Source organism: Lactuca sativa, chromosome 3 (genome assembly GCF_002870075.4).
Source record: "Lactuca sativa cultivar Salinas chromosome 3, Lsat_Salinas_v11, whole genome shotgun sequence".
In the NCBI taxonomy this organism is placed as follows: Eukaryota; Viridiplantae; Streptophyta; class Magnoliopsida; order Asterales; family Asteraceae; genus Lactuca; species Lactuca sativa.
Genome location: NC_056625.2, coordinates 304,922,130 through 304,950,016, shown reverse-complemented (window position 1 = coordinate 304,950,016; position 27,887 = coordinate 304,922,130). Strand labels below are relative to the sequence as shown.

At 33.7% G+C, this 27,887-nt stretch overlaps 1 protein-coding gene across 1 annotated transcript; it reads left to right on the top strand.

The window, feature by feature from the left end:
* Positions 1–3,053: 3,053 nt before the first annotated feature.
* On the top strand, positions 3,054–26,149 carry LOC111911365 (BEACH domain-containing protein C2). The gene is made up of 32 exons (XM_023907154.3): positions 3,054–4,758; positions 6,148–6,932; positions 7,216–7,860; positions 8,086–8,220; positions 8,312–8,416; positions 9,662–9,775; positions 9,963–10,039; positions 10,153–10,234; positions 10,535–10,786; positions 11,486–12,117; positions 12,213–12,297; positions 12,428–12,622; positions 13,499–14,053; positions 15,058–15,201; positions 15,333–15,782; positions 16,348–16,466; positions 16,902–16,971; positions 17,069–17,152; positions 17,282–17,338; positions 17,445–17,513; positions 18,489–18,575; positions 18,647–18,763; positions 18,905–19,054; positions 19,471–19,555; positions 19,640–19,760; positions 19,835–19,931; positions 20,632–20,745; positions 21,904–22,270; positions 22,952–23,679; positions 23,758–23,880; positions 24,015–24,196; positions 25,246–26,149. Exons 1-31 carry the CDS (start codon positions 3,054–3,056, stop codon positions 24,147–24,149), a joined length of 8,484 nt encoding a protein of 2,827 aa, XP_023762922.1. The 3' UTR covers positions 24,150–24,196; positions 25,246–26,149.
* The last annotated feature ends 1,738 nt before the right edge of the window (positions 26,150–27,887 follow it).

Genomic DNA, 27,887 nt, shown 5'->3' with positions numbered 1-27,887 from the left:
CACTTGTGATGTACATGATGTTGCTGCTATATATTCAGCTTCAGCTGTAGATAGGGAGATATAAGTTTGCTTCTTAGATTGCCAACTTATAAGTTTTCCATCCAGAAACTGACAACCCCCAGAAGTGCTTTTACGATCAAGTCCACATCCACCAAGATCGGCATCAGAATAGGCTTGCACAAAGAATCCATAATTAGAAGGATACCAAATTCCGAAAGATGTTGTTCTTTTGAGGTATCATAATATGTTCTTTACAACTACCATATGTGGTTCACGGGGATTTGCCTGAAAAGACCTTATACTACCAAGAGTATATTCAGACTATTCTTCGTATTCTGGAATAGGCAGATCATTCAAGAGTAGTCAAAAGGTCGGCTACTGGCAACAAAAAAGACCTTATACTACTTTTCTAATTTATAAAAATGTTGCTAATGAAAAATAAATATATAAGGTTTTGGATACGAAATAACAATCTATCTCGGACATATTCTACGCATTCCGGACATGATTTCAAAATTCCAACCATCTTCTTTAAGTTGTTACTCCCTAAAAAACACATAAACAAATAAGAACTAACCCGTAAAGTCTTAGGGGGTGTTTGGTTTAGCTTTTCACAGCCCAAAAGTCCTTTTTGGAAAAGAAAAAAAAGCAAAAGATGTTTGACAAAACTAGTTTTAAAAGTTACTTTTGGAGTTTTTATACAAGGAAAATGAACTTTTTGGAAAAGTCAGAAAATCTTGACTTTTTGTAATTTTTCCAAAAAGGACTTTTGGGTTGTGAAAAGCTAAGTCAAACACCCCCTTAATATCAACATGATCGAGTGCACTTTTTGTAGTTCGCCAATAAGTTCTATATGTAATGCTTTAGCGTGCATTCTGAAATTACTCTAAAATAGGAGTCCCACCCTGTCAGGTAACTATTTCATAGCTACCATATGTGGTTCACGGGGATTCGCCTGAAAAGACCATATACCACCAAGAGTATATTCAGACTATTCTTCATATTCCGGAATAGGCAGAGCATTCAAGAGTAGTCAAAAGGTCGGCTAAAGGCAACAAAAAAGACCTTATACTACTTTTGTAATTTATAAAAATGTTGCTAATGAAAAATAAATATATAAGGTTTTGGATGCAAAATAACAATTTATCTCGGACATATTCTATGCATTCCGGACATGATTTCAAAATTCCAACCATCTTCTTTAAGTTGTTACTCCCTAAAAAACACGATGACAAATAAGAACTAACCTGTAAAGTCTTAATATCAACATGATCGAGTTCACTTTTTGTAGTTCGCGAATAAGTTCTATATTTAATGCTTTAGTGTGCATTCTGGAATTACTTTAAAATAGGGGTCCCACCCTGTCAGGTAACTATTTCATAATAGCTAAGACTGGACTTAGTACAAAATGATATGTTCCAAACTTATTGGTTATTTCATCGGTTTACCAAAAAAACAGGTTATTTTGATTAAACATAGTTGAAATTATGGTTAGTTTAATATGTCTTGTATAATTATGTATTTAACCTATATTTTGTAGGTTTTTATGGTTAATTTTATACATACCCTACATGTGAGTGTTTGAGTCTATGTATATCGTCCATGTTTGAGTTCTTATGTTAGTAAGAGAGGGTATCGTATAGTAACACCTGTTTTATCACCGTGCCAAAGGTGGAAGCAGAAATTATTAGATGACTATCCACTTAATTTCATGATAGATTGAAGAAAAAAAATGATAAAAAGACAAAAACACCCTTCATGCTATGCTAGATTTTAGACCATGCGTATGAATTTGACGAAAGTTGACGAATTATATTTGCCCAAATCTTTAACGACAAACCGTTGCATGGACGGGGTGGCTTACGAGTTACGACGCTCGAAATTCGGTGATATGAACATTGCCGGAACAAAATTAATCCCGCAATCCGCCTTGATTCATCGTTCCTCATGTCAATTTCATCAACTGGGATTTTGAATTATCCACGAAAACGAAAAACCCACAGAAGATTACGATTTCATATCATCAAACCCGTATGGATCCATGATACCAACAAGACGGAGCTGTTATAGCATTTAAGAAACGACGATTAGGTAATGTTCTGATTTTTTTCTACTGTTTTCTTCGATAATTTGCTGGAAAAAATGAAGAAAACCCTGATTCCATTCTTGTCCCCAAATGGGAATTTTGCGTATTGTATAGAAATTTTGAGAAATTCTCTACGATATTGATACCATTTGGGGGTTTGTAGGATGAGAATTAAGTTTGGAATTTAAAGATGCTAGTTTGCGTTACAATGTGGTTGCTAATCTTTCAAATTGTGTTTCTTTGTCTCTTTGGATCACTGCAAATGGGGTTGTTCCAATTTCAAACCTTTTTAAGTAGTTCTTTACTTTCTTTAAATTGCATGACTGAGCTTCACTTGTAAACTCTATTGTTCTAAAGTTTTCAACATGAAAGTAATCATCTTTTTCTGCGTATGATCATCTTCTATAACTTGGCCACTTGGGGTCACATTGATAGAACTCATTATATTTCTTCCTTATATCAGAATCTGTTAAACATCAAATGCCATCAAATTACATGATTATTAGAACTTCAAGCAATAAAAGCACAACCAAACACCACCACACAATTACTTTCAAGCCACATCCATCTCTACATTATCAAAGGGCAATTAAAATTACCTATATGCCCTTATTCCATTCATTATAATTAGAATCTGCTTAATAGTCGATACCATCAAAACTGATTATTACAGCTTCAACCGGTAGAAGGACATCTTGTTAGTCTCACAATTATGATGTTATATTTGATGATTACAATTTGTACGGACCATTTGGCTTAGTATGGGATCTAACACATCCAAACACCTCCTAAGTAATTAATTTCTTTATTCATTTTATAAGATTACTTTATCTTGTTTTATGCTTGATCAACTCTGGCTTACATTTGATTTCCTTAGGTGATTGTAATTGACACTTTGAATAAAATGATATCTTTCAGGTTACCATGCATAAAGATTTGTTTCTTTACAACTAGTTAAAGTGATATCATGGACGGTGGAAAAGAAAAAAGTGGTGGTGATAATGGCCGTGTAAATAACAAGGCCTATACCGATACTAATGATGTGGATGCTCTTTGGAAGCAAGCATGTTTAGATAGAGAGAAAGATTTGGATAAATTAATGAATCCATACGGTGTTGTCACGGATGACACGTATGACTTACCTATTACAAACGGATCTTCACTAGCTGCTATTAAAGCAAACCATGATCCTAATAATCTAGAAGAGGGTCTTTCACCTTTTTTCACCGAACAGTTTTACTTCGTTCCCTCATCACCAAAACCCAAACCGAAATCCGTCCCACTTGATATGAACACAGAAATCCTACGGTTAGTGGATTCTGCAATCATGGGTCAACCCGGTAGTATGGACTCCATAAAGAATATGGTGAGTGGTGTAGAGGATTGTGGAGATGGATTTGATCCAGAAAGTGTTGCTTTTTTACTAGTTGATACGCTTCTCACAACAATGGGGGGAGTTGTATCTTTTGATGAAGATGATGATGATAATACTAAACCTAGTGTGATGAAAAACTCAAAAGCTGCTATAATTTCAGGCGAGCTTATTCCATGGCTTCCATGGTTAACAGACAGTGTTGGTTTCATGTCACCTAGAACTCGATTAGTTCGTGGTTTGCGTACTATTTTACGCGCATGTACAAGAAACCGATCCTTGTGTTGTTCGGCTGGTTTGACAATGGTACTTTTGGAAACAGCTGAGAAGATATTTTTAGATGATGTGGGGTCCACAAAGCAGTTACATTGGAATGGGGGCCCGTTGTGTTCGTGTTTGCAGTATTTGGCAGGACATTCGGTTACTGTAACCGAATTGAAGACGTGGTTTCGGTTAGTTAAACGAATGATTAAAACTCCATGGGCTTTAAGGTTAATGGTTTCTTTAGAAAAGGCATTACGTGGGAAGGAGTCGAGGGGCCCAAAAGCTTCGTTTGAGTTTGATGGTGAAAGTTCCGGTTTGTTATGTCCGGGTGAAGGTCGTTGGCCTTTTCTTCATGGATACACGTTTGCCACGTGGATTTTTGTTGAGTCATTTTCAGAGACTACACATAAAACAAAGGATGCGGAATCTAAATCCAAGAGGTTTTTGTTTAGTTTTATATCGGGTGATAATAATCAGGGTATAGAGGTGTATTTTCAAGCTCAGTTTTTGGAGGTTGAGATTGGAAGTGGAAAGGGGAAAAGGGCAAATGTGTCTTTTACTCATGTGTTTAAGGCACGACGGTGGTATTTTATTGGTGTGGAGCATACTTCAAATAATGAATTGAGATTGTACATTGATGGGAATTTGCAAGAAACTCGTTCTATTGATCTCCCTCGTATCACAAAGCCGCTATCATTTTGTTGTATTGGTACAAGTCCGTCACCAAAAAAGGGTGGTTTGCTGCGAAATTTACGACAATGCCCCTTGTTTGCAGAAATGGGGCCTATTTATATTTTTAAGGAACCGATTGGGCCGGAAATGGTTGGTAGGTTGGCTTCTAGGGGACCAGATTCACTTCCTTCATTTGGTAATGCCTCAGGGTTATTATGGTTGCCAACAAATCCACATGTGCAAAATGCCGAAGAGGAAAGTGCGCGTTTGGATACAGAAATTGGAGGGTACCTTCACCTTCTTTATCATCCGATTTTACTTAGTGGTCGTCATTGTCCGGATGCTTCCCCCTCCGGTCCCTCAGGTTTTTTTACATTTATCTTGTTCTCATGTATCGTAAATAATGAATTCAAAATATATTGTCCCCTTCTGTACTTTGAGCTTGTATTGCTAGTATCTGCTTCGTGCTTTATTGTTAGTCCTTGCTTTTACAATTTGTGTATTCGTACAATATTTACTTACTTACCCTTGCCTAGCTTTCCTTTTCAACTTTATTGTCTGTATCTGCTTTTGCTTTTCTTTCTTTAGTCACACACCATTGTTTATCATTCACATTACATATGTAGGAAATCATCAGTGTGGAATCATGTTTTTCTTTATGATGTCATCTATGGTCTCAATCTTCCTAACCTCGGTAGAGGCTGCCTACATCTTACCTTCCGTTTACTCCATTCTAACCGGATTGGGTATTGTTGTTGAAAAACTAATTTTGTTATATATGTTTTTACAAAGATTTCCATTTTATACTGCTTAAATATGTCTTTTATGACCTTTTAGGCTCCACACATTTGGTCAATTATCACCCCTCTAAATTATTTCGTCATCTTGTGGGTAAATAAGCATCTAAAGATGGTGATAAAATAGAGAAAATTTCTTTTATCATCATGTTCTTAGAAATTATCTATTGGAGTCTAAGTTGCTACACCCTTAGGGGTGTACATTTTTTATTAGAAATTCAGATATCACATGTAATTAGGCAGATCTATAGCATCCGGGAGGGTATGCACAAGCATATCGTTGAGTTTTTGTAGTACAGAAGTTAATAAAAATGTAATGGTAGTGCATACATAGATTTTTTTTTTTTTAATTGCAGTGCATACATAGGTTAAAAATCTGGGCTCATCACTGATCATATGCTAGGGAATAGAATTAGCGCAATATCTATATACACTTCCATGTCCATTGAAAACTGCAAAGTTCATGTTTAAATGACCTATTAACAACAATACTCAAAATCCCATAATGAAATCGGGTGAGGGGATAAACAGTCATACCTCCATCCATGGTAGAGTAGTTGCTTCCATTAAATGGCTTTTGACATATGAAATGTAAGCCTCAATGGCGAAAATAGGGGGATTAAGCATATACATGCAGTAATGCATGTAAACAAGCAATAGAGCATAAAGAAGGTATACATGCAATAAAAAGGGGAGAGGGGGTAAGTATATTTATATATAGACAATCAAAGCATAAAGCAATTATACAGGTAGTCAACCATAAAGCAAGTATACAGGAAATAATGCAAATCAAGTATACATGTAATTAATAAAACAACTATATAGACAATAAAGCATAAATCACGTATACAAGCAAACGGATATTCAAGTTTTATGATCCGTAGGGAGTACCTCTTTCAGAAGAATTGGATTATTGTTTAAAAGTTTTTGACATATGTTACTTGTTTATGTTTCAGGTTTACTCCAAAGACCTGCTGAGGTTATAGGGCACGTGCCTGTAACTACAAGAATACGACCTGAAGAAGCTTTGTGGGCCTTAGCATATGGAGGCCCAATGTCATTACTTCCATTTGTAGTAAGCAAAGTTAACAATGATACACTGGAACCCGAAGAAGGCAATCTTAATGCGTGTCTAGCATCAACGGCTCTTGCTGCTCCAATATTCAGAATCATATCACTAGCAATCAAACACCTTGGAAATAGCAACGAACTTTGTCGTGCAAGAGGCCCTGAAGTTCTATCAAAAGTTTTAACACATCTATTAAAAACTTTATCTTCAGTTGATGTTGCCAAGCATACTGTTGCAGATGAGGAAATTGTTGCAGCGGTTGTGAGTTTATGTCAATCTCAGAAGAGTGATTTTACGCTTAAAGTACAACTTTTTAGTACGTTGTTGTTGGATTTGAAGATTTGGAGCTTATGTAGCTATGGGATACAGAAGAAGCTTTTATCATCGTTAGCAGATATGGTTTTTGAAGAGTCAAGTGTAATGCGTGATGCGAAAGCTATTCAAACACTACTTGATGGATGTAGGAGATGTTATTGGACAATTCATGAAAAAGATTCAATGAATACGTTTTCTTTGAGTGATGGACCACGTCCAGTTGGAGAAGTGAATGCTTTAGTCGATGAGCTTTTAGTAGTTATTGAGCTTATTTTGGTGGCAGCACCTCCTCCAATGGCTATGAATGATATTCGTTGTTTGCTTGGCTTCTTGGTTGATTGTCCACAACCAAATCAGGTAACATTCCACCCTTGTCCTCATCATGTTGGGAAAATGGGCTAAAAAATTCTCAACCCACATAAAGATCTATTCCATTCCTTTAGTTTTATTTATTAGTTAAATTTTATTTAGTTTTCTAGTTATACTTAACAAACAACTTGTTTGAATGATGCATTCCATCAGGACAATGGAATGTAATGATCCATTCCATTCCTTTGTTGTTCTTGAATATTATTTATGGTTTTAATCCTTTGTGGCTTTGTTAATCCCTTGATTCTTGATTCCTTTATTTGCAATACAGGTTTCAAGGGCATTACACCTAATATACAGACTAGTGGTACAACCAAACACTTCTAGAGCTCAAACTTTTGCAGAGGCATTCATATCATGTGGTGGTATAGAAACACTTCTAGTCTTGTTACAACGTGAAGCAAAATCTGGAGATCATGACATACAAGACCACGATTATGAAGCCGAAAGTGGTAGTGGGTATCCAGATAATATTCATGCTGATGATAATACATCCTTCAATGGAAGTGAATTTTCATCATTTGACCCTCATAGACAGAACAGTGTCTTTGCGGGGTCCAGTGTAGGAAGCAGATTGTCAGCTTCCGAAAGTCAACTCATCAAGAATTTGGGTGGTATAAGTTTCTCAATAAATGCTGAAAATGCAAGAACCAATATTTATAACATTGATAAAGGTGATGGAATTGTTGTTGCAATAGTTGGGCTTTTTGGGGCTTTAGTTAGCTCAGGATATTTAAAATTCGGTTCTCATGCACCTACGGATCTTTCGGGTAACCTTCATAGTTTGCTTGAGGGTGCAGGGAGTATGTTTGATGATAAAGTTTCACTTCTACATTTTGCTCTTCAAAAGACTCTTCAAGCTGCACCAAATAGGCTTATGACTGGGAATGTCTATACTGCTTTATTAAGTGCCTCGGTATGTCATACTATTTTAGTAATCTTGTAGTTGCACACTTGCACTTTCATTGGCATTTTATTAGATTTGATGATGACTTAAGTATAGAAACAGATTGGAATTTTATTAGATTTAAAAACAACTTATTAGCTTATTGCGTTTTAATACTGCATAAGCTATTCCAAACATCTTTTATGACCCTTTTCCCATGTAATAAACATGGTCTTTTTTTTTCTCCATTTTTAGTTAAATTCATCAGCAAGAGACGAGGAACTTAATTTCTATGATCCACAACATCGTTTTGAGCATTTAGAGCTCTTGTTGGTTCTTTTGCGTTCACTCCCATATGCAACAAAGAGTTTTCAAATTCGAGCGTTACAGGTACTACTTTTCACTCACCGCATTTCAAGAGTATCGTGTAATTTGTTTATATTTTCACTTTTATATGTATTTGCTTTTCCATTTGTTTCAGGATCTTTTGATTTTGGCTTGCAGTCATTCAGAAAACAGAATCAGTCTCACTAAGATGGAGGAATGGCCCGAGTGGCTCTTGGAAATTCTTATATCTAATTACGAGGTCTTACTTTTCCTCTTGAAAATCTTGTTTGTTTGCCACAAAGGAATGGAATGGAGCATTCATCATGGAATGCGATTTCTTCTCTTGAATTGATTTTTATTCCATGGGGGAGGAGTATTTTTTTTTTTTTTTTCTCATTCCTTAGGGATGAGCATGGGTCGGTTTGGGTCGGTTTTTGGCTAAAACCAAACCAAACCGTAGAAAGTCGGTTTTTCGATTTTTAAACCCATATAGGTTCGGTTTTTGCATGGTTCGGTTTTTCGGTTTTCCGGGTTGGGTTTATGGGTTTTCGGTTTTAAACCGTGGGTTTATGAGCTCCTATTTTTTTTTCTAGTTTTTGGGTTCAAACCTAGTGAAAATACGTTGCGATAAATAGTATTGTATCTACTTTAAATATACCAAAATAAAGAGTACGAATTCTAGTATTATAAAAACATAAAAATGTTTAAAATATCAAAGTTTAACATCATTAACAGTTTATTGAAAATAAACATAAAGTATTAAAGAGATAAAGTCTAAAGTCTAAAACTAAAAGTTTAAAACATAATAAATAATATATATGTGGGTCGGTTCGGTTTTTATGGGCGGTTTTATACGTCAAAACCGAACCAAACCGTTATTTTTCGGTTTTTGTAAAATTCAAACCTAAACCGTCGGTTATTGTTTTGGTTTCGGTTTTTCGGTTTCGGTTATATTGGTTTTTTTCGGTTTTTCGGTTTTTCGGTTCGGTTTTTGCTCATCCCTATCATTCCTTGAAGGAACGGACTGATGTGTTACAATTATAAGCTAGTCTTACTTATATAATCTTCAATTATATTAATTTTGTTTTAAAAGAAATTCAAAACTTCAATTATTTTAAAATGATAAATAATCTTTTTTTTAACTATTGGAAGTATATATATATATATATATATATATATATATATATATATATATATATATATATATATATATATATATATATATATATATATATTAAATGAGATGAAATATGTTTATATGCAAATTATTTAAAGATATATCTTTATTTGAGTAAAGTTTATTTTTATAAAATAACTTTTTTTCCTTATTCATCAAATTAGTACTTTAGTTTTCTAATTATAGATAACAAACATGTTTGAATGATTTTCCATTTCCTTGAGCGTACCAAACGTAATGGAATGTAATGATCCATTCCATTCCATTCCTTTGTGATTACATTCCATTACAACAAACAAACCTTAAATGTACATCTTGTTCCTACAGATGGGCGCAACAAACGCTTCAATGTCTACAAGCATAAGAGAGGTTGAAGACCTGGTACACAATTTTCTCATCATCATGTTAGAGCATTCAATGCGTGAAAAGGATGGATGGAAGGTTTGGTGTAGTATTAACATGCAACTTATTGATTAATTATTGTTAATCTTTTAAAGAATAGGCTATCGATTTGCACTAAAACATTGCGTGCTTGTTTCTTTCGATGTTTTATGAAGCATATGTGGTTCATAATTTCAAGCATTATCAGTTCATTTATATTGTTTTTGATCATACTTTCCCTTGACAGGATATTGAAGCTACAGTTCATTGTGCAGAATGGCTTTCAATGGTAGGGGGGTCAAGCACAGGAGAGAAAAGGGCCAGGTATATTGTCCTCCATAAAATTACCATGATTTGAAATAATAAAGACGATTATAAACCAATCTTTAACAATGATCTTTTTTTTTTTTTTTTTTTTTTTTTTTTAAATCTTCTAGACGTGAGAAATCATTGCCCATCTTTAAAAGAAGGCTCTTGGGCGAGTCGTTGGACTTCATTGCTAGAGACCTACGGGTTCAGGTCAAAGTTTTATTCAATTTTCTTCCTTTTCTCCCTCTTTTTTTGGCTTGTGAACATTGTGGGTGACTGAAATTGCTTCTCTTTACTTTCTGCTTTATTGCTTGTATCTGCTTTATTGTCAGTATCTGCTTTCACTATTTGTGTATTCGTACAGTATTCACCTGCCTACCCTTGCTTCTCTTTACCTTCAACGTTATTATTTGTATTTGCATTGTTGCTAGTATCTACTTTCACTAAGACATTGTACTTTGAAAAATCTATGCAATTATAGCATTGTATTTTCATTTTTTTTCACTGCAGACGCAAGTTATTGCCACAGCATCTGCTGGTCTGGGATCCTTTGGGTTACCTCCTGAGGTCTCAAGGGCAGAAGTGGAAAATGCTGCCATACTTTCTGTGGCTTTGGTGGAAAATGCAATTGTGATGTTAATGCTTGTTGAGGATCATTTACGCCTTCAAAGCAAACTATTTAGCTCTAGCCATTTTCAAGCTGGTTTAAAACCATTGGAACAAGGGAATTCTTCTAAAGACTTTGAAGGACTTTCTTTTGATGTATGTTTTCATTTTGTTCTATTTGTTGAGATGCCTTAGTTAATAATTCAGTTCGTTGAGTAGAGACCACAATTTCGACACATTTACCTAAAAATGGATCAACTTTTGGGTCATGTTTTAGGGCTAAATTGCTTGAAACGGAAAGCATACTTTTGTTTCTTTGTTTATTAGGGAGACCTACATTCGTTTTTTTCTATACAGCACTGCACATTAATTATTTTTTCTTATTATGGCACTTACTTTGTAGAATCTACCCAATTATAACACCGTAGTTTTCGGTTCTTTTTTCTATTTAGAACATTATAATTGAAAAAAAATCTACCAAATTAAGTAGTGACAATTGCTTTGTATTTGAATGGCATTGCTATAAGGGTAGATTATTTAAACTACAATGTTGTAATAGGAAAAATCTCAATGAAACTATATTGCTATTTCTGGCATTTACCCCTAAATATCATCGGGTCAAATAAAAATAGTTCAGCTAAAGTGGAAAACATCGGCCATATTGTATTTTAATACTATTTTTATTGGAATCATATTGTATATATTACTTATTTACAAAACTCAACAGAAATGGATAAAAGTGTAAAAATTACTCGTTCTGACCTCAACCCATTTTGATTTTTTTTATGTCTGGACGCTTCTCCACATCTACACATGAGTGCTAAAGTTGTAATTTTTTTTTATAATTTTCATCAGGATCTTTCATATATGGCTGATGGTAAAGGTGAAATTTCAGCATCTGAAATGGAACGCCTTGCAGCTGCAGCAGCAGCTGAACCTTATGATGCTGTTTCATGTGCTTTTGTATCATACGGAAGTTGTGTGATAGATTTATCAGAAGGATGGAAATACAGAAGTCGCTTATGGTATGGTGTTGGTCAACCCTCAAACCCCGTTGACTTTGGTGGTGGTGGCAGTGGGTGGGACTCTTGGAAATCTTGTTTAGAAAAAGATTCAAATGGTAATTGGGTTGAAATTCCATTAATAAAGAAATGTGTCAACATGCTACAAGCTTTATTGATAGATGAATGTGGGTTGGGTGGGGGGTTGGGTATGAGTGTGGGTACGAGTGGAGGAATGGGGGGTATGTCTGCTCTTTATCAGTTGTTAGATAGTGATCAGCCATTTTTATGCATGCTTCGTATGGCACTTCTTTCTTTGAGGGAAGATGATGATGGTGGTGAAAATGGGTTGATTATGAGGAGTGTTAATAATGGTGATTATGGATTGCATGGAAGATTACATGGAGATGATGGAAGTTCCCCTTCATCGGTAGCAAGTAGTCCTGGAAGATCAATGAGGCAACCCCATTCAGAATTATTGTGGAGGTACTTCCTTAACATTCTCCTCTTTTTACGTCTATTTCATCTGAGATAATGTGATTTCTAACAGATTTAACACTTTTTTCATCTATGATCAATAGTGTGCTTTCACCAATCTTGAACATGCCGGTTTCTGAGACCAAGCGACAAAGAGTATTGGTTGCATCATGCGTTATATATTCTGAGGTTTTTTTCATTTTTAAATAGAAAGCCTTAGAAAATTTTCCCTAAAGTGTTTCTTGTATTGTTGTTACCTGTAATCTTGAATTCAAGGTTTTCACTTGCTTAATTTGGAAAGTATCCTGGTTATGTGTAGGTGTGGCATGCTATTAGCCAGGACAGACTCCCTTTAAGGAAACAATATCTAGAGGCTATTGTCCCACCACTCGTTGCGGTTCTAAGGAGGTGGCGCCCACTTTTGGCAAAAATTTATGAACTTGGCCCCCCTGATGAACTAAATCCCCTTGCTATTGATGATCCAGCCCTAGACGTTGATGCAACACCTATAGAGGTTGAACTAATTTCCCCTACTTTCCTCTCTTATTATCTTTCACTGGAATGCATTGGCAGACCCACCATCGTGTTTCGAAAATGGTCTCAATGATTCCCAACAATCCGTCTAATGGAAAATAATATAAAATTTGAACACAAAAATAGTTGTAGAAACCTACAAAACCGGAAAAAAAAAACCATAGGCATTCGGGGATGAAAAGTGACTATATGATAAATTATTATGATCATATAGACAAATCTCTCAAACTAATCCCCCCCCCCCCCCCCCCCCCCCCCCCCTCACCGCCACCACAAATACATATGTGCTCTCCAAAGTCCAAACATTTAATTAGGGGTGTCAGATTGCGTAATTATGTTGTGTTTTTATCTGACACGACAATATCTTATGCAACACAACACGATGTCGTGTATTTCTTGCTAACACGGAAATGACTCAATGAAAACATGAAAAAAATAACAATTAGTTTACTTAATTTATGACTAATTATACAGACCAAGACAAACATGACATTCATGCGTAATGTCATGTAAAATTCGTATCGAATTTTGAAAACCAACACAATCCAACATGATGTTGTGTTTTTTTGAACTTGACACGAACACAAACTTAAATTTCAGTTTTTTCCCAATTTTATTTAGTATTGTGTCATTAATTGACACCCCTAGATTTAACCAACACTTTTCTACTCTCTAAAGAAAGAGAAGAAAAGGAAAGAATTGACACCCACTCTACCTTTTTACACTCCACCAATGTGGGGCAAATTCTTTCTTTCATGTTAACCAACATCTCACAACACATGGAAGCCATGCATACTCTGAATATCTTTATAATGTATTGAAGTGTAAAAAATGAAAAACTGTTTGTTGTGACTAGGGTGCTCTTGCTATGATTGCTCCTGGATGGGCTGCTGCTTTTGCATCGCCACCTGCTGCAATGTCATTAGCCATGATTGCAGCAGGTGCTGCTGGAGGGGACTCAGTGGCTCCTGCTCCTGCAGTAAATGTCCATTTAAAGCGCGATTCTTCTACTTTACTTGGAAGAAAAACAGCCAAACTTCATACGTTTTCAAGCTTTCAGGAATCCTTAGACGCTTCCAAGAAAGCAACAGTTGCTTTAAAGGATAAAGCTACTGCAAAAGCAGCTGCTTTGGCTGCTGCACGTGATCTTGAAAGAAATGCAAAAATAGGGTCTGGAAGAGGATTGAGTGCTATAGCTATGGCTACATCTGGACAGAGGCGAGGGAAAAGTGATATGGAACGTGTAATGAGATGGAATGTCTCTGAAGCAATGGGAACTGCTTGGACTGAATGTTTGCAGTCGGTTGATACGAAATCGGTTTATGGGAAAGATTTTAATGCATTGTCATATAAATTTGTTGCTCTGCTTGTTGGAAGTTTAGCTTTTGCCAGAAACATGCAACGATCGGAGGTTTATTTCTTTTTCTTTAGACAACTTACTAAAAAAAAAAAGAACACTTTATATTTTTGGGCAGTTTTGCGACTAAAACACTAATACTTTATCTTTTTCTAATCAAATTGTATAAGTTTCATTGGTAATTTGACACGTTATGTTAGGGTTCTTTGGAAATTTTATTCTATCAGGTAAAAACCGGTATCTTTGTAAATTAACCATTTTAACTTGTTATATTAGGTTGCACGGAACTTTTAATATGTGAGATTTCACCTGTAACTTTTAAAGATAACCATTCTGACTGATTTTATCCCCGGTAAAAATGAGTATTTTGGAAAAAAAATGTTTAAAACTTTTATTGTTTGATTGGAAAAAAAAAGTATACGTGCTTAAACAGCAAAATTGTTCAAAATATAAACACTTTTTTTTGCAATTTTCCCTCTTTTTTCCATACACAGATTACGAAAAAGAAACTATTAAATTTTGGGCAGCTATGCGGTTTAATCAGTAATATTAAACTTTAATCAATCAACAATAAAAGTTTCACAAATTTTGACATGATGTATGATGTTTCACCAATGATTTTGTTATATTAGGTTTCACGTGTAAATTTTCAAATTAAACATTATAATCTGCTTTAGCAGGTCAAAATGGTTAATTTGAAAAAAAAGATTGAGACTCTTACGCTATGATTAGAAAAATAAGCTATAAGTGTTTTTGACTGGTTATATAAGGTTTCACACGTAATTTTTTATATCAGCCAAAACCTGTCATTTTTCTAATTAACCTTTTTGACGTGTAAATGTCAAACTTTTATGGTTTGATTGGGAAAAAGATATATATATATATATATATATATATATATATATATATATATATATATATATATATATATATATAAGTGGTTAAAGTGCAAAATTTCCAATATGTAATAGTTTTCTTTTTTATAATTTGATCTTTCGTTCTATTTTTTTTTCTTTCTAAATTCAAATGAAGTTCTAATTTAAACTTCTTATTATTAGGTTGATAGACGTGCTCGAGTTGATTTTGTTGCTCGGCATCGTTTATCTACTGGTATACGTGCGTGGCGCAAACTCATCCATTACCTAATTGAGACAGAAAGTCTTTTTGGATTATTGAGTAAAAAGCTTTGCAATCCCAAACGTGTATGTTACTTGCATTTATCATCATTGTTACATACACCACTCAATGAATTGTAATCTCACGCATTTGAGTCCACTTTCAAGCCATAAGATTAGCTCTAAGTTTATAAAATTAGAACTTTTCCAATTTATAGGTTTTTTGGAAAGTAGACTACATGGAAACTCCTTCAAGGATGCATAGATGTCTAAGAAGAGACTACAAAGGATCAGATCATTCCAATGTTCCTCCGGTTTCGCTAGACCACGATAAAGATCCTAAGGCCTCAATCTTAGCCCTAGAATCTATCACAATAGAACTAGCAAATGAAGATGATGAACAAGACACAGTTGTTAACATAGAGGGAAACACAGATGATATGTGGTTGTATGAAGATATTCATACTAGATCATCTACAACTGCAGAACAACAGTTTCAGATTCCAATGGATTCTACAGAATCACAAGTTACAAATTATCAAGATTTTCCACAAAGTCCATCAGCAGCTGGCCCTGGATACATTGCTAGTGAACATTATGAAATAATTATTCTTGAGCTTCCTGCATCAATGATTCGACCACTAAAAGTTCGCCAAGGAACATTTCAGGTAAATTATTTTTTACCCAAAATATATATAACCACAACATACTTACATTTTCTGTGCACATAAGAACAATATTTATAATCACAACATACTTATATTTTCTTATCGATAATAGGAATATGTAACGTATAAAGTACAATGCTCATATTGGTAACGAAATGCAAGTATGTTGATGTTATAGATAAAAAATGAAAATGTAAGTATGTTGATATTATGGGTAAAAAATAAAGTACATTGTCGTATTGGTTATAAAGGTAAAGTACAATGCTATTACTATAACTTATAGGTAAAAAAAAATAAAGTACATCGCTATTATCAGTAAAGAAATAAAAATATGTTACTATAAATTATAGGTAAAAAAAATAAAGTACATCGTTATTATCAGTAAAGAATGTAAAGTACATTGCCCATATTGGTAACAAAGGTAAAGTATGTTGCTATTATAGGTAAAAGAATATACTCTTGTTTCTACTATAATAGCAATTTACTTCAAACTTTTTACCCAAAATGGCAACATTATTACATTTTTTGAAGTGTTTTTAACTATATGTACATTATTTGTTTCCAGATAACAACTAGGAGACTTAACTTTCTTGTTGATAAATCTGAGAGAAAAACCGAAGATAAAGGTGAAGATAAGGACCGAAGTTGGTTGATGTCTTTACTTCATCAAGTACACAATAGAAGGTCAGATAAATAGACTACTTAGGTTAAAGTGACTGAATGAGTAATGATGTTTATCTAGATTAACTAATGTATACATATAAGATCTGTTTTTTTTTTTTTTTTTCTAGACTGAATAATTTTTTTGAATGAGACTAAATGACCATTTATCCTTGATTCCAAAAAACAAATTTCACAATATTCATCATTTTTAACGTGAGAGGGGCTACGAGGAGAAAAGAAAAAAGAAAAAAGACAAATAGGTAAAGGATGATTAGTGTCTTAATACATTAAGCCAGGTTTTTTGGCTTAACCCATTAAGTCATTCCAATGATGAATAAAATACCCATTAAGTCAAAAAAATAAACAAACCGTAATGTGGATTGTGTATGTACAAATGTCTAAAATACCCTTCAGTAACAACATTTGACTAGCTTCACAGTTGTACCGTTGTTACAGATATCTCCTACGAAGAAGTGCTCTGGAGTTATTTATGCTAGACCGGTCAAACTTCTTCTTCGATTTTGGGGTATTTTTTTTTATTAACATTTCAATATGCTCCTTGAAGAACATGATGTTGACTTTAGTTTATAAAAACTTTTTTTCGTTGACATTTTTTTTTTCAGAATGCTGAGGCAAGAATGAGCGCGTATCGAGCTATTGTTCATGCACGCCCTCCCCGTTTAAACAATATTTACTTGGCAACTCAGGTTTTTTTGCATCCAACAAACGTTGTTAATGACTAATATACCCTTTTGTCTCAAGAAAATTGCAGTTTTTTACTACGCACAATAGTTTAATTTAAGAACCATGTTACATTTGTTTTATTTTTGTCTTAGAGACCTGAACAACTTCTCAAACGGGCTCAACTTATGGAAAGGTGGTCACGCTGGGAGGTACAATAGAAAATAATATATTTTAATTTTTATGTCACATTTTTTTATAAAAATTATTTATATCTTGACTTTAAATAATGAAAATTGCTAATTATTTCTGTTACAGATCAGCAACTTTGAATATTTGATGCAGCTCAATACACTGGCTGGGCGTAGTTATAATGACATCACCCAGGTGAATATCACCAAAAATAAATATTTAAGGTTAATCACAAAATGACCACCTATTTTTGGTGAAATAACTTTTTTTTTACCAAACTGCTTTATCAGTGGTCCCCAATTGGGGGTTACCGAAGAAGCAATTTTCATAAGGGAAAATGACTTAAGAGACCATCGAAGTTTCAAATTTGTTCAAAAAAACCATTCAAGTATTACATTTTTAAAAAACACCATGAAACTAAGACATATGTTCAAAAAACATCAACGAAATACATGTTCTGTTCAAAAAATACCATTTCTATGGTTTGGAGTAACTTACATATTTAGTCCCTAACTTTTTTTCTTAGCTTGGACAGTCCCTTTAGTTTAAATTTGCTTCGACTTCAGACCCTTATCGAGTTAAAAGACTAATATATCCTTATTACTTTCATTTAACATTATTTTTATTATTTATTAATTATTTATACAATTTATGTTATTATTTTTTTATAAATATATCAATTGTATAAATAATTAACAAGTAATAAAATAAATGTTAAATGAAACTAATAAGGGTATATTAGTCTTTTAACTCGATCATGGTCTGAAGGCAAAATAAATATAAACGCTAGGGACCGTCCGAGTTAAGAAAAAAAAAGTTAGGGGCCAAACATGTAAGTTACCCCAAACCATGGAGATGGTGTTTTTTGAACAGAATATGTACTTTGTTGGTGTTTTTTAAACATATGTTTTAGTTTGATAGTATTTTTTGAACATGTAATACTTGAATGGTGTTTTTTGAATAAATGTGAAACTTCGATGGTCTCCTAAGTCATTATCCCTTTTCAAAAAATAAAATAAAAGGTATTTCACGAAATAGGTGGTAATTGATGGTCATTTTGTGATATTACCTTCTCAGTTTTGGTTATTTTTGTGATTAGTCCCTATTTTAATCGTGTTATTGGAATTAAATTTTCATTGATTATGCTAATAAGTTTGCATTTCACTGCAGTATCCTGTTTTCCCCTGGATTCTTTCAGATTACAAGTCAACTCATTTGGATCTATCCAATCCTTCATCTTACCGAGATCTTTCCAAGGTCATTTTTTTTTCTTTTATAATTTGCATTTCAAACTTTACCCTAACAAAGTGATCAAAATTACTTTTCAGCCCATTGGAGAACTAAATGATGAAAGATTTAAAAAGTTCCAGGAAAACTACTCCAGCTATAACAATCCTGCCATACCCAAGTACCATTATGGCTCACATTACTCAACAGCTGGGACAGTAGGTTTTCCAATTATTTGCACATTATTTTGTGAATGTTATACCCAAAATACCCTACAAATTGTTTCTAAAGTCTTTTTTAACAAGATTATGAGTTTATGACATGCAAATATAAAATTAATTCGTGTTCCTATATGACAGGTGCTGTATTATCTCATGAGAGTCGAACCATTTACTACCCTTTCAATTCGATTACAAGGTGGCAAATTTGAACATGCAGACAGAATGTTCTCTGATATCAATGCCACCTGGAATGGAGTTCTTGAGGATATGAATGACGTGAAGGAATTGGTATGACTTTGTTTAAATTTGTACAAATTATCGCTTTATTTATTTATTTATTTTTTTAAAGCTGATTAGCTTCTGTTGAGTATATTTGTTGAGGAGACTGAACAAAAGAATATATATGGAAACTCCAAAACCGGTGATCCACAAAGAAAGATTCACTATATGACAAATTCTTACAATCACATAGACAATTATCTTAAGCCAATCCCCCCCAATTGCATCCACATCTCCATTCTCTTCTCTACACTCTAAAACAAGAGAAGAAAAGAAAGGAATCAAATACTTAAAGTGTATTTGATTGTGGCACTATGACACCAAAGCCTTGTACTCTTTTATAGGCATGAAGCCCAATCTATCAATGTCTCTATTTCTACAAAACATATTTTATATTATCTTTTTTGCTTTTCTTTATGTTAAAGGTCCCTGAGATGTTTTACCTTCCGGAAATGTTGACGAATGAGAATTCTATTGATTTTGGTACGACACAACATGGAGATAGAATAGGTATAAACTTCAATTACTTTCCATTTTCGCCCTTCACTTTTGAAAGCTATCTTTTTTTTTTCCTAATATTGCTTTTGTTCTCAGATTCTGTAAAGCTTCCTCCATGGGCTGAAAACCCGGTTGATTTCATGCATAAGCATCGAATGGCTCTCGAGAGTGAACATGTCTCTGCACATCTGCATGAGTGGATTGATCTCATATTTGGGTAGTTTTGTTTTTTCTTTGATTATCTTTTATTTTCAAAAATTGCAATTTTGGTTGATGGTTTTATGATATTAGGTATAAGCAACAAGGGAAAGAAGCTGTTGCAGCAAACAATGTGTTCTTTCACATCACGTATGAAGGAGCTGTTGATATAGACAAAATTCAGGATCCAGTAAGACCCTTTTTGTTTTTTTCTCCATCAAAATAAATGACATTTAAAAGTTAGGAAATGGGAGGACATCACACTTGGGAACCATAAATATAACTTACTTTTTAAAATATTTGAGAAAGTGACATCACACTTGGGAAATGGGAGGACAAAATTTTGTGACAAGTTAGGACTTAGTAAGTCATTTTTAACTTTCTCTATTAAGTTGTTTTTTTTTCTACATTAATTAAGACTTATATATAGCTTACTGGATCAAGTCATGTCTCTTTCTGCTAAATTCATTAATTAAAAAAAGAAACAACATCTAAGTCTGTTTATGATTTTGTTTATTATTATTGCCCCATTGTCCCATGAAACTTGGCACTCTTCCTTATATGGGAAGTCTCGACTGAAAATTGCAACATTTACTTTTTATGAAGTTTGTGATAATGATTTGGGTCCCCGATTCAAGTTTAGGATAAACTACATAAATCATTCCTATGGTTATGTGAAAATTACGGATTTGGTCCTCGACTTCAATTTTAAGCTTTTTAATCCCTTAAAGAAGAAGTTGAAACGATTTTCGTCCCTCTAGTTAACACTATCTGATTTCCACCACCAGATCAATATAAAATGACCAGTTTACCGCTGCTAACACATTTATTGTATTTTGTTGTTGGATTTGTATTTCTTTTTCTTATTCTGTTGAATGAACATTAAAAAGGTTCAAAGACGTGCTGTACAAGATCAAATTGCTTATGTTGGACAAACTCCATCACGTCTTTTGGCGATCCCTCATATAAAAAAGATGCAAGTTGCAGATGTTCTTCATATGCAGGTAAACTCTTATTTAAGAAAGTAAAAGATAAAAATAGTAAATTACAATATATGGTCTGTTTACTTACTGTTGTTACTGTGTTTTGTCTAAATTAAAACGTTTTTTGATTTTGGTCCTTTTTTCAAAGTTTCATATGGATTTGGGTCCCTGGGAATTTTTTATTTTGGTCCTTATCTCAAAGTTCCAGTGACCAAAATCGATATGAAACCTTGATATATGACCAAACTGAAGAAGGATTCAGTTTTGGACAAAACATGGTCAAAATAAAAAGCACATGATCTTTTGTTTTTATTTTGTTTTTTTTGGTAATTTAATCTAGGTTAAAATTCATCTTTGGCTCTAAAGTATAGCCAAAATTTGTAATTTTGGTCCCAAAAAGTTTTCTTTTGCTATTTTGGTCATTATTTGAGGTTTTTGTAATGTTTTTGGTCCTTCCAAATAATATGACTAGGGCTATAAATGAACCAAAGGAACATGAACGGGGGCTTGTTCATGTTCGTTCGTTTAAGTTAGTCGAACAAATGAAAGAACACGAACAGATAAACGAACGAGTTTTCTTGTTCATATTCATTTGTTTAACAAATTACATTGTTCATGTTCATTCATTTATGTTTGTGAACATGCTAAACGAATATAAATAAACAAAGATAAACAAACATAATTGAACATAAATGAACATATATTATAGTAATCTAATCAAACACAATTAAGCATATATAAACATAAAAGGAACTTATATGAACGAACATAAATGAACAACATAAACGAACGTTCACGAAAATAATTGAACGAATGAGACCATTGTTCATGTTCATTCATTTAACTAAATGAATGAGAATTTGTGTTCATGTTCGTTCATTTATTAAATAAACAAACTTCCCGCCAAATGGCTCACGAACAGTTCATTAAATGTTCAGTTCGTTTAAAGCCCTAAATATGACTATATTTTTAGGACCAAACTGGAAAAAAAAATCAGCTATACTTGGGGAACAAAAATAGTTGGTTTACCTGAAATATGGACCGAAACATTACAAAAAAGCTCAAATAAAGATCAAAATTGCAAGACAAATTTTTAGGGACCAAAAATCTAATACACTTTACTCTAATAGAAATGTAAGATAAAGATAAATAAGTGATTTTACTCTATTCTAATGCCAGACCATCTTTCGGAATCCCAAAGAAGTCAAACCCTATCATGTTCCATCTCCACAACACTGCAATCTACCTGCATCTGCCATTCATGCAACTTCAGATGCTCTTGTAATAGTTGACACTAATGCCCCCTCAGCAAACATAGCATTACATAAATGGCATCCAAATACACCCGATGAACATGGACTACCCTTCATATTTCAACATGGAAAAAGTAGTGTAAGCTCAAGTGGCGGTGGTGGTTTTTTGCGTATGTTTAAAGGAAAAAGTAGGTCCCGCTCACGGACGTTTCCCCAAGCTCATGCCTATGCAGCTTCCGGGATTAGAAGCTCTTCGATCGTCTCCATCACATATAACAATGAAGTTATCACAGGTAAGGACTAATTTTTTTACGTCGATAATTCGGAATATATGGAAAAACACAACGTACTTTCACAATCTTAATGGTTTAGACACTTGACTATTTTCTGTAGTGATTAAGCCACTATATTGTTTTGATACCACATAATCCAATAAGAAACTTTAAAAAAATAAGTTATTTTAAAATTAGCTATGCCAAACACCTCCTAAATGATAATTAAAAGCCAAATATGTAAGTGTATTGTCAATAATCAATATTCCTAATATTTTGTTTCAATGTTTAAGATGTTTTATAGACTATAAATGAAGATTTTCCTATAGTTTAGGGTTGCTAAAAGTTGTATTAAGGCACAATACATTGGATTCTTTAGAGTTTAATGGATTGTCACATCATTTATTTATTCTTCATATAATTGTGCCTAATTTTTCATACAATGCATTGAACTCTACAGTTAAATGTGACATATTTAAAAAAAAAAAAAGAAATCGTTTATTAGAGAATTTCATTTTTATCATTGAAGAGTTCAAGAGTTCAATGCTTATTAAATTTCATATGCATTGAACTCCAACATAACGCCTGATAAAGTTTAATCCATTGAATGTCAATTAGACATATCTTCAATTCTCCCATTAAACCATGCATTGTAGAAGCTCTTACTTGCTATATATATTTATATATTGTTTTTCATACCAGGTGGACACGTGGACAACAGTATCCGCTTGATTTCACCGGATGGAGCAAAAACCCTAGAGATAGCAAAAGGCCATTGCGCACCGGTGACTTGTTTATCTCTATCACCCGATAGCAAATACCTCGTTAGTGGTTCCCGAGACACCACCATTTTAATCTGGAGAATACACCGGTCACCACGATTCCGGTCAGGCAACATCTCAGAGCCGCCCACCGGCACTGTCACACCAACTTCAGTCAGCGCCACCACCGCCGCTAGTAGCTTCATTGATAAAAACAGAAGAAGACGTATCGAAGGTCCCATACAGATAATCCGTGGCCATCTCGGAGAAGTTATTGATTGTTGTGTGAACTCAGATCTTGGAGCTGTTGCGTCGTGCTCTGATTTATCAGATGTTTTGCTTCATTCGGTGATTAGAGGTCGATTGCTTCGAAAGCTTCATGGTGTGAAGGCTGATATCGTTAGGCTTTCAAAACATGGCGTTATTGTGACCTGGAATAATTCACTGCGTGTTCTCTCAAGCTTCACGCTTAATGGGATCTTAATTGCTCAATCACGTCTTCCTCTCTCGTGTAGCGTTCATTGCATGGAGATTTCTTTCGATGGCCGGAGTGGTTTGATCGGAATAAATTCTTGCTCGGAAAATGTTGAATCGAATGAAGGTTCTAAAATCGAGAGATTAGATGTCCCATCTCCTTCTGTTTGTTTCATCGATCTGCATACTTTGAAGGTAAAAATTGAGAATGTTGTTGATTAATGATACATACTTTTTCATTCGGATTTGGAGTTTGTTAACGTATTTTGACAGGTATTTCACACAATGAGACTTGAAGAAGGGCAAGATATAACAGCACTCACGATGAACAAGGACAACACTAATCTATTGGTGTCAACATCTGACAAAAAGTTAATAATCTTCACAGATCCTGCTGTAAGTTTACAATTCCAATCCAGAATCTTCAAAAGACTATTCTCTTTCCCGAAAAAAACTTTCGTTATTTGAACGTAAACACATGCAGTGGTATCATGATTAGTGGTTGATTGGTGTTACTGTTATTATTCCAGAGAATTAATTCGGGGGTCTTTCAGGTGAAGTTCACAACGGTGGTTCGGAGGGCAGGAAGCAGTCTTATAGGATTGACCAGGGGCAGGAGGAGATCAAGGAGGAGCTTGGCAAGTGTTTCCAGTGATGATGAATAGCAAGTGTCACATCAAGAAGGTTTCTTACTACTTTGACCAAGTCAGAGGTACGTTTCATAATTATATCAAACAATTATTGTATGATAAATTTGCAACAATTAAAGCTATGTTTGGAAGACTAATTAAAAAACTAGCTGCTAGTGCTAGCTGAGAACTAGATGTTAGCAGATAAGCTAGCTGAAATATGTAAAATGACATAAAATGCATGTAGAAGATTAAGTTTTTCATAATTGCTAAAGGGTATATGTGGAAAAAAAAAGTTCAATAAGCTCGTTGTAACGCTACTCTGAGTTGCTTTTTAAGAAGATAGCTTATAAGCTATTTTTTTGTTTGTAAAAAATAACAACTTAAAAAAACTCAAAAAATAAGCTAACTATGGCGTCTCAAACATAGCCTTATTGATTAGGGTTAAATACACATTTTATGCAATAAAGTTTCGCTTTTCTTTTTTTTTTCTTTTCAAATTTATGCGATAAAGTGCTTTTTTAAACGAAATATACAATGTGTTCTAAGTTCTATTCACGAACCAAAATATGCAACATTTTAAATGCATATTTATGCAACAATGTGTTACTCTTTTACCAATTTATGCAATTACATTTCACTTTATTTATCAATTTATGATGTGGTTATCCTTATTTATGCAATAATTTGTTATTTATTTATTTTACAAATTTATGCAATAACATTTCACATTTTTACTAGATTTTGCAATGATGTTTCACATATTACCAATTTCGGTCATTGTTGTGAATTATGCAACCAGTAAAATATTGCATCTTTTGGCCTTAAAATAGAATGTCGTTCCATATTTCATGTAAAAAATCACATGGTTACATAAATTGGAAAACAAAATTTGAAACGTTTTTGCATAAAATGTATGTTTAATCCTATTTCTATTGATTGATACCATACAATTCCCTACAAGTAAAATGCCTAGAGTACCCCTTAATAGTAAACATGGTCTCCTTTTTATGATAATAACAATAATAGAAAAATGAGTAATTTATCTGGAATTTTTTTCTAATAAGAGTATTTTGTTCGAATGATGTGAACAAAACTTCAATATTTGAAAGTTAACCTTCAATGCATGTAGGCTGAGCTTGAATATGGTGGATGAGATGCTAATTTTATGAAATTTCTGGGGAAAGTCAACTTTTTGACCATTGACCGGAAGAGCAAGCTGGCCAGTATCTTGACTTGAGTTATCGTGTACAAATATTTCTCCCGGCTTCGTATATATGAATTGCAGAGTATTAGATGTACACTAGAGGGGCTTTTGAGTAAATTTTGACTTTGACCTTGTAAATTGTACATTTTTACTCTAATGCAATACTACATGTATTCTCATATGTTAGAAATAGAAGAAAAAGTGCTAACACCAATCTTCAGTTTTGTTTCTATGTGAATTTAGGTAGCAATTGGTGACATGGCTAAAAGGTAACTTTACACCACTTAATGGATTTCGTTAGATTCTTTCTTGAATTTTGTAAACTTCAAGTGAAGTGACCTGGGGTTACTAAAAGGTGACTTAATTATATTGTTGAAACCGATCTTTAGCTAGACAAATACGATAAAACCTGAAAATGAGGGTTAGATGTGTGGGTATTGGACTTAGGCCCACCCGGGATCATTTAGGGCTCCATTTAGCCTGCTTGTACTTGTGTTGTAGGAACTGATTGGCTTCAAAGTGCCTTCATCATGTCAAGTTTCAGGCAACTAATTGGCATCAAGGGACATTAGAAGAAGAGAAATAAGTGTAGTGTTATCAAGGGACATTAGAAGAAGAGAAATAAGTGTAGTGTTATCAAGGGACATTAGAAGAAGAGAATTAAGCATAGTGTTCAACTATTTCTGTAAGCACCTCTCTAAAATAGAAATATATCCTTGATTCCATTGAGATTTCCTCCCCAACTAGCCACTTATTAACCTAAAATGAAAGAAGTTTGGGAATCATCATCCCCACTCAAACCTGCTACCCTGCCACCTTATAATTCTAAAGAAACATTTCTTTAAAAAAAAAAAAAAAAAAAAAAAAAAAAAAAAAAAAAAAACCCTAAATGCTTAAGCTCAATATTATATGGGAAAAAAGTCAAATAACATTTTTCCCCGTTTGACTATTATACTTTCTTTATATGTTTATCAAACTTTACAAGTGAGTCTAAACAACCTCAATAAATTTCATAACCATTATTTAATCTCATTTAAGTTTTATATTCCGTAAGTCTTGATAGTTAAGTTACTTAGACATCATAAAAGCTAAAAGAAAGCCTATGTAGACATCCAACATCTTCATTACTAAATAAGCTCCTAATAGTTTCCAAGTTCATTACCAAACATTCCATTCTTTTAATAAACTTTACTAACTACTAATAAACTCATAATAACCTCTCAAATCTCTTATTAAACCTTGTAATGCCCAATTCCATTGGATTCATGTGTTAGAATTGATGATTCCTTGAGTTTGTGAACTTCAAATTCCATTCAACCTCTAAAAAAAAATACTTTCAACAAATTATTCATCATTAATCCAACATACAAATTACATACTGTTTAAATTCCTAATAGATTTCATTCCTTAAAAAAAACCAACCATGAATATTAAGTATTCCAATTTTAACATGTGATTTGTTTTTAAATCATTTAAATTAAGTTAACTTGATTATTACAATTGATCAACCCTAAACCCTTAATATTCCATCATAGATGGAGCTTGTAAGCTTTAATTTTCGCACTAATCCCCACAACAAGTTAACTATGGTTTGATTTTATGGAGATTAGGAGTTTAATGTGACATTCCCAAATTCACAGTCATTTAAAAAAAAATTATTTATGCGTATTTGAAAATCAGAGTATTCATTTTAAAGAATAATATTGCGGAATTTATTCCCAGAAAACATGATAAATATATTATCAAAGCATTTCCGAAGAAATGCATTTTTTTATTTATATTAAAACTTTGGGATGTCATCGTCAATATAGAAACATAAGCTTAAACAAACCTTACATTCATTTACACTAGTGATTTACATCTCATTTAATCTCTTGGTGTAATGTAGCTTCGTATTGACACATATGATACAAATAAACTGAGTGGGCCAGGTTGGGAAACCTGGTGAGTACATAGGGTTTTCAACCCACAATAATATAGTTAATTTGTTTCTTCACATAATTTATGTCAAATAATTAACACGATTACCCATCCCCATTTTCTTCATTTAAACTTCCCTAAAGACTCATCCTAAGGGTCATCTCCTACATCGTATTTACCTCTCATTTCCTTACATCGCATTTTCTTATATATTTGTTCCTAAGGACTTTTCCTAAGGATCACTGCCTACATCGCATAGACAGTACTGATTCGGGGGTTACTCCCTCGATACGTGTCTGGTAAGGTTTAGAGTATCATCACATGAATACGTAGTTACAACATTGCTTGAACTCGTAATTCATAGTAAGAGTTAGAGTATCGTCGCATGAATACGTAGCTACAACATCACCTGAACTCGTAATTGATAGTAAGGGTTAGAGTATCATTACATGAATACGTAGTTACAACATCGCCTGAACTCGTAATTCATCACCTACATGTTATGAGCTTGCTGGTATTTCCACATGACTGTCTAGAATAGTCTGTGGTCGCCACCTATATACTCTGGTAGATGACTACATCGTCACATCGTCGGTCAAGGTTATGGTATCTCCTGTCACACCCCCAAACCGGAACGGAGGAAACGT

Coding starts and splice junctions, on each gene's coding strand:
- LOC111911365 (XM_023907154.3), top strand. CDS start 3,054: ATGGACGGTGGAAAAGAAAAAAGTGGTGGTGATAATGGCCGTGTAAAT. Junction 20,746..21,903: donor CAGATGTTCTTCATATGCAG/GTAAACTCTTAT, acceptor TTCTAATGCCAG/ACCATCTTTCGGAATCCCAA. Junction 22,271..22,951: donor TAACAATGAAGTTATCACAG/GTAAGGACTAAT, acceptor TTTTCATACCAG/GTGGACACGTGGACAACAGT.